The 7,474-nt window shown below is 37.0% G+C and overlaps 1 protein-coding gene across 1 annotated transcript; it reads left to right on the top strand.

The window, feature by feature from the left end:
* The first annotated feature begins 342 nt into the window (after positions 1 to 342).
* LOC120083470 (tetrahydrocannabinolic acid synthase-like) lies at positions 343 to 3,348 on the top strand. The gene is made up of 2 exons (XM_039039237.1): positions 343 to 1,256; positions 2,358 to 3,348. Exons 1-2 carry the CDS (start codon positions 383 to 385, stop codon positions 3,089 to 3,091), a joined length of 1,608 nt encoding a protein of 535 aa, XP_038895165.1. The 5' UTR covers positions 343 to 382; the 3' UTR covers positions 3,092 to 3,348.
* The last annotated feature ends 4,126 nt before the right edge of the window (positions 3,349 to 7,474 follow it).

Raw genomic sequence — 7,474 nt, 5'->3', positions numbered from 1 at the left:
GTTGCACAAAGATAGGTACAATCTAAATATAATTATGGTTTTTTACTTTTGTTAAAGAAATACTTGAATTTCTAGTTAAATTCCAAAAACAAAAATAAATTAAGTAGAAGTAGTGTTATAGGTTTAATTTCAAGAATCAAAAATCAAAACTCACGTGATTATATCGAGTGGGTCGCATCATTAATGTGTCAAGGACTCTTAAGTGTAGCATTATTATAATTACTCCACTTCTCATGTCACACTCATCCAAAAACAAGAAATGCCACTAAAGTCTCTAAATAGTATACAATCAATGCTAGAAAGAAGAACAAAAAAAAACACAATAAATATGAAGTTAATTTCCAATGCATAAACTAAAAGGAACACAAAAATCTTGTGTGTAATGAAGGTTTTTCCTTTAAACCCATTACTTACTTTTACCAACTTCATTATTGTATCTTCATTTTTAGTCCAATGGACAGCAGCTTCATCTTACAAACATGAAGATTTTCTTCAATGTCTCTCCATCTACTCTAGAGACATTCCAATATACACTCCAATCAATTCCTCTTATTCTTCCCTTTTGACATCCTATGCTCAAAACACTAGATTCTCAACACAACACAAAACCCTAAAACCCCTTGTCATCATCAAACCATCTCATATTTCCCACATTCAAGCCATTGTGATTTGCTCCAAAAGCCATGGCTTGCAAATCCGAATCCGAAGCGGAGGCCACGACACGGAGGGCCTTTCTTACATCTCCGACGTTCCGTTTATCGTCATCGACCTAATAAATCTTAAGTCCATTGAAGTTGACACGAAGAACAACACTGCATGGGTTCAGTCTGGTGCAACAATAGGTGAACTCTACTATAAGATCGCTGAGAAAAGTCGAACCCTAGCATTCCCAGCAGGCGTTTGCCCGACGGTGGGCATTGGAGGGCACTTTAGCGGCGGTGGATATGGGTGGTTGATGCGAAAATATGGTCTTGCTGCGGATAATGTTATGGATGCTTACTTGGTTGATGATGATGGGAGGGTTTTCGATAGGGAGACGATGGGGGAGGACTTGTTTTGGGCCATTCGAGGCGGCGGAGGAGGGAGCTTTGGGATCGTGGTAGGGTGGAAGGTGAAACTGGTTAGAGTTCCACCGATTGTGACAACTTGTAGGCTGGAAAAAAGCTTGGACAAAAATACAAAGAAGATTGTATATCAATGGCAGTATGTTGCTAACAAAATGGAGGACACTCTACTCATCGGCATCAATTTGACTGGTACTTGCTTTGATAACATTAAGAGTTACTTATATTTTAACCACCCCAATTTGGATTGAATTCATATTTGTGTGTAGCTTACTCCGATCACACAACACCATAAATGGTAAAATGTTTTCTTTTAAAGAAAAACAAAGTTTGACATGTGACAAACTGTAGCTAGATTATCAGGCTGGCTACACAAGATAGATATACCTTAGGATAGTCTTTTTCGTTGTTCATCTCTTTTGAACTAAATATTCGAAGTGTTGGTCAAATTTTAAAAACAAAATGCCACTATTTTTTTTTTATAGCTTTCAAAATATGGTTTAGATTTGTAAAACATGCATCTACATAAACACTAAAACAATAAAATTAAGAGATAGAAGTAGTATTTTTATATATTTATTTTTTGAAAAAAAAAATCTTCGTCGTTTGATAACAATTTCGAATAGTTTTTTAGTTTTAAAATTTTATAGGCTGGTTTGCTCTCAAATTCTCCACTATGATTCTCAATTATTTTTAAGAAAAGTTGGATTCCCTAGTAAAATTCTTAAAAAAAGTAATGAGTTTTTGACAATCGTTTTTTTTTTCTATTTTCAAAATTTGACTTGCCTTTTTAAAACATGACAATACTAAAACAACATGATAATACTAAGTAAACAACGAAATATAGAAACTTGGGAATAAAAATAGTGTTTATAAGCTTAATTTAAACAAAATAAAAATTAAGGCCCTGTAGTTTTTGGTTTTTAAATATTAAACATATTTCTTCTCATTTTCTTATAATGGTTTGCATCTTTTTTTAATAAAAGAGTTAAATTCTTAACCAAATTCCAAAAACAATGTGTAACAAGTAGATAGAAAAAGGTAAGAGATTTAGGGATGAGAGAGATGTTTGTAAGCTTAATTTTAAAAAACTAAAAACAAAAAGCAAAATGGTTACCTAACAGGATCTAAAAAATGGTTATTAAAATAGGGTCTAAATTCTGGCCTAAATCGTTTTTAAATTGAACCTTAGTTCTACTTGACTATGCCAAGAAATCCAATACATTAATCTTTGACCGATCTTAATTTTATCAAATTAAGAGTTCAAATTTTAAATCTAAGTCTTGATGATAGGTGGGAATCCAACACAAGGAGTCAAAAGAAATCCAACAGCTTCATTCTTCTCTTTGTTTCTTGGAAAGACAAACAAGCTTATTACAATCATGAACACAACATTCCCTGAGTTAGGGTTGACAAAGTCTAATTGCGAAGAAACAAGTTGGATACAATCAACTCTCATTTCAGCAGGTTTTACAAATGGAGAAGCCTTAGAAGTTTTGCTAGCCAAACCTCCAATCAAAACCATAAGCTACAAAATCAAATCAGACTATGTGAAACAACCCATTTCCCAACAAGCATTAAAGGGAATATGGGAAAGATTAAAATCTCAAGTAACAGAAACATCACAACTTTTTTTGTTTCCTTATGGTGGGAAAATGAGCAAGATTTCTTCATCAAAGATTCCATTTTCACACAGAGCTGAATTTCTATACAAAATCTCATACACTGTTGGGTGGACAGAGCAAAGTATTGTTGCAAATGAAAGACATCTAAATTGGATACGAGAGCTTTATGACTATATGACTCCTTTTGTTTCGAATTCGCCGAGGGCTGCCTATATCAATTATAGAGATCTTGACATTGGAACAAATAATAAGTATGGTAACACGAGCTACAAGCAAGCAAGTATTTGGGGATTGAAGTATTTTGGGAACAATTTCAAAAGGCTTGTGCAGGTTAAAACTAAGGTCGATCCTTCAAATTTCTTTAGGCATGAGCAAAGCATACCTCCTCTCAGTTTGTCATAGGCTTCTTGATGTTGTTTTCATGTGTGTTTGTCCAATCCCAAACTTTGTTTGTATTGCAAAATAAGAGGTTGTGTCAGCTGACTTTGATATTTTTGTGTGATTATTAAATAAGATCCAAGAAAAATTTGTGATTTTCGAATCATCAATGACTTTTGGAATATGTAATGATTATGTAATTTACTAGATAACTATTTCCTAAGTTATTAACTAGGAATTAGTAAAAATAAATAAATAAATAATAAAATCTAATCCACCCCTTGTAAGGGGTATACAAGTTCACTTGGAAATGTTGTATTCCTATGATGGTAGAGGACTTCGATTTGAGAAGACATTAAGTGTTGGGATTGGTGTCCTAATTCTCCCGGAGTCTCGTTGTTTTGTAAAGATACACATTGTTCAATTAATAAAATAAGTGTTATTTAATTCTGGCATTTACTCATATCCAATAAACAAAGCTCCTTGGTTATCTTATGTAAACTTAAGCATGTATATGTGATATACAAGTGGATCATGCCTTAAGTGATAACCTAAATAGATCTATAGTATAAGAATTAAGGTGGGATATCTGATCCTTGTGACTCTACGGATACGACCCACTTTGTAGAGGTTTGCAAGTGTTGTAAACTACTACAGATAGTAGATCCTGACCATTCAGGTGGAGACGTGGTAGCGGGAGTGTCCTATACAAAGAGCTTGTATATGACCTAGACCACGAGATGACTAGACTCGGTATATCACGCCGTTGATACTAGAGATTTGCATCTCACCTAAACGACCATAGGTGACACGAAATCAATCCTGAGTGTTTTGGGAACTAGGAGTGTTCAAAAGACTCGGTAACCCGACCAACCCAGACTACCCAACCCAAACCGCAAGGGTTGGGCTGGGTTAGATTTTATTTTGGGTTGGGTTTGGTTAAAAAATTTTAAAAATATTAAATTCGGGTTGGGTCTTGAGTTACCCCATTCCATGGTCGGTTCGACCCGACCTGACCCAAATATATATATAATGAAATAAAATATAAAACCGGCAGATCGTATAGCATTACTCAACGATCATATAGCATTTGATAAGTGATCGTATAGCATTGGGTAGGCGATCGTATAGAATTGGATAGACGGTCGTATAGCATTTAGTTACTCAGCGATCGTCTAGCAGAGCTCAGCAATCGTGTAGCAGAGCTAATGTAGCCGAGCTCAGCGATTGTGTAGCATTTGGTAAGCGATCATATAGCATTTGGTAGGTGATCGTATAGCATTAGGTAGGCAATCGTATAGTATTTTGTTACACAGCGATCATGTAGCATTTGGTAAACGATCGTATAGCATTTGGTAAACGATCGTATAGCATTGGGTAGGCGATCGTATAGCATTAGGTAGGCTATTGTATTGCATTTTGTTACTTAGCGATCGTGTAGCAGAGCTCAGCGATCGTATAGCCGAGCTCAGCGATCGTGTAGCATTTGGTAAGCGATCGTATAACATTGGTAGGCGATCGTGTAGCATTTTCCATTTGGTAAGCGATCGTATAGTATTGGTAGGCGATCGTGTAGTATTTGCCATTTGGTAAGCGATCGTGTAACAGAACCGGTGTCCCAACCCAGCACAACCCGAAAATTTTGGATTGGGTTAGGTTGGGTTGGGTTGACCCTCCAAAAATGAACTAATAGGGTTCATTATTAGCCAACTCGAATTTTCGGGTTGGTCCACAAAATTCACACAACCCAGCCCAACCCGGACTATATACACCCCTATTGGGAACTCCTGCCTTTGAGGGTGGTCTTTTGATTAGTATAGGTGAGAGTGGCCAGATTGTCAACTCAACATGCCTATCTTTTTGGGGACTTGTCTGATCTGGGAGCTGGGAACTCAATCCACAAGATGGAATTCACTTCTTTCCCGAAGCAGGGATAAGTAGAGAGATTGTTCCCTTAAACACTGATTCTGGGGCTTGAACATAGTGGCCACAGCTTCTCTTTGGAAGAGAAGACTCAATCATAGTAGGACTATGACTTATGTTCATTAGAGGGATTGGTGGTACTTAAGGAGACAGATGTAACTATAGGGGCATAACGATTATTGGCCCAGCTGTACTTACGAGCGATCAATGAAGGGTTGTCGCACTGCTCATTGGTTAAGATGGACACATAATATATCTGTAGTAAGGAGAGTTCAACTGTCAGTCTTTAGTGGAGTGCCTGGCAATTAATGGATGGTGGATCCTGTGACTAAAAAGCTTAGTCAGTTATTAACGTACCGTTGGAGCTTAGAGCTACTAGGTCCATAAGGTCCTGTTGGTAGCTCAATGGATTCAATTGAGGATCAGTTCTTGGTGTTGATTTGAAATGTTCAAATTGACAAGACGTATTTTGGTTATACATGGTATAATCGGTATGATGTATGAGATACATTTAGTAGAGAATTGATGTAAATGAGATTTACATTAAATACCATGGAATAAAAAAGAACTATGGTTTCATGAGATGAAATATTAAAACTATAGATTATAAATATAGTATGATAAGTTGATTATCATTTATGTTTATAATAATATTAATTATTGGATAATTAATTCTTTTTCTTTAATAACCAAATTAGTGGGTGGTTATTGGATTCATGGTAACCGTGAGTTTAAAAGGAACTTGGTTTTCCTATTTTGAAAAAAGGTTGTTTCAAACGATTGAAAAAGTTTTTAGATTTCTCTCTTGACAGAAAAGGGAACTCACGGAGTCGTCAAGTAAATAAGGATTTATTAAATGATGGTTGGGCGAGCTAAATGATCATGCAATGGCGAGCTAAATGATTGTGCAGTATTTACTAAACAATCGCATAGTTTTGCTAAATGATCACTTGCCCAAAGTAAATGATCATGTAGAGTCTATAGGCGACAGACCGAGCTAAACGATGAACTAAACGATCACATAGCTTTTGCTAGACGATCGCTTAGCTTAATCTAAACGATTGGACATTGATCTATACGATAGGTCTTTACCATCTCCCACTTGCCCAGTCGTATACACGATCGGTGTTTCCTCCTTCGTCTGCCTTTTACCAAGTCCGAACAGAACCCACCCTCTGGATTCTCACATCGAGAATACCAAGGTCGCCTTGTTGGTGGTGTCAGACTAAACTCGACACGTCGAGATACTTCTCAGACGGAGCCCGATTCGTGAGTCTGTGGAGGTTGTTCGTGTTGCAGAGGAGTTCGTGGTCGAGGAGATCGTTGAGAACGAGCGCAAAGTGTTCGTGCTATATTTGTTGCGATGTTGCGGTCGTGTAGATTGAGCGTTCGTAGTTGCTGATTGTTTGGACAGTTGTTTCAGCTGTTGCTGGAGGCAGGCTGAAGTTATTTATTGACAAGAAACGTTATCTGATACTGGATAACGTTTTTATAGTTCCTCATATTAAGAGGAACATAATCTCGGTTTCTTGTCTCATTGAACAAGGCTATACCGTCTTCTTTTCTGAGAATAAAGTATTTATTTTCAAGAATGGAATGAAGATTGGTTAAACTTATATGTACTAAGGTAGTTAGTCATAAAAGCCTTGTTTAACAGTGAAATGTTCAATACGGAAACAACAACTAAAGGACAAAAGATTTCTCCAAAAGAAAACGCCCATCTTTGACATCTTAGGTTAGGTCACGTCAACCGCAATAGAATTGAGAAGTTGGTACAAAGTAGACTTCTAAAGAGTTTAGAAGAAAACTCTTTACCGATACGTGAATCATGCCTCGAAGGCAAGATGACCAAACGACCTTTTACTGGAAAAGGTTACAAAGCCAACGAAGCCTTGGAGCTTGTACATTCAAACCTCTATGGTCCGATGAATGTTAAAGCTCGAAGTGGGTATGAATATTTAATCTCTTTCATAGATGATTATTCAAGGTTTGGGTATCTCTTCCTAATGCAACCTAAGTCGGAAGCCCTTTACAAGTTCAAGGAGTATGAGGCTGAAGTTGAAAACTTGTTAGGTAAGACATTATAAAAACACTATGATCTGATCGTTGTGGAGAGGATATGGACCTCCAATTCCAGAACTATATGATAGAACATGGGATTGCGTCCCAACTCTTGGCCCCTGGTACACCTTAGTAGAATGTTATATCAGAAAGGAAAAACATGACCTTGTTGGACATGGTTCACTCTATGATGTGTTATGCTTATCTTACAGACTCGTTTTGGGGTTAAGCAGTGCAAACTGCATGTTATATCCTGAACAACATTTCCTCGAAAAGTGTCTTTGAAACACCTTTTGAGTTATAGAGAGGCCGTAAAGGTAGTTTATGCCACTTTAGGATTTAGGGATGTCCGGCACATGTGCTAGCGACTAATCCAAAGAAGTTGGAACCGCGTTTGAAGGTTTGCCTCTTTGTAGGCTATCC

The sequence above is a fragment of the Benincasa hispida genome, chromosome 8, assembly GCF_009727055.1.
Source record: "Benincasa hispida cultivar B227 chromosome 8, ASM972705v1, whole genome shotgun sequence".
Lineage (NCBI taxonomy): Eukaryota > Viridiplantae > Streptophyta > Magnoliopsida > Cucurbitales > Cucurbitaceae > Benincasa > Benincasa hispida.
Note: the sequence above shows the minus strand (reverse complement) of the source record. Positions and strands in the feature narration are given on the sequence as shown.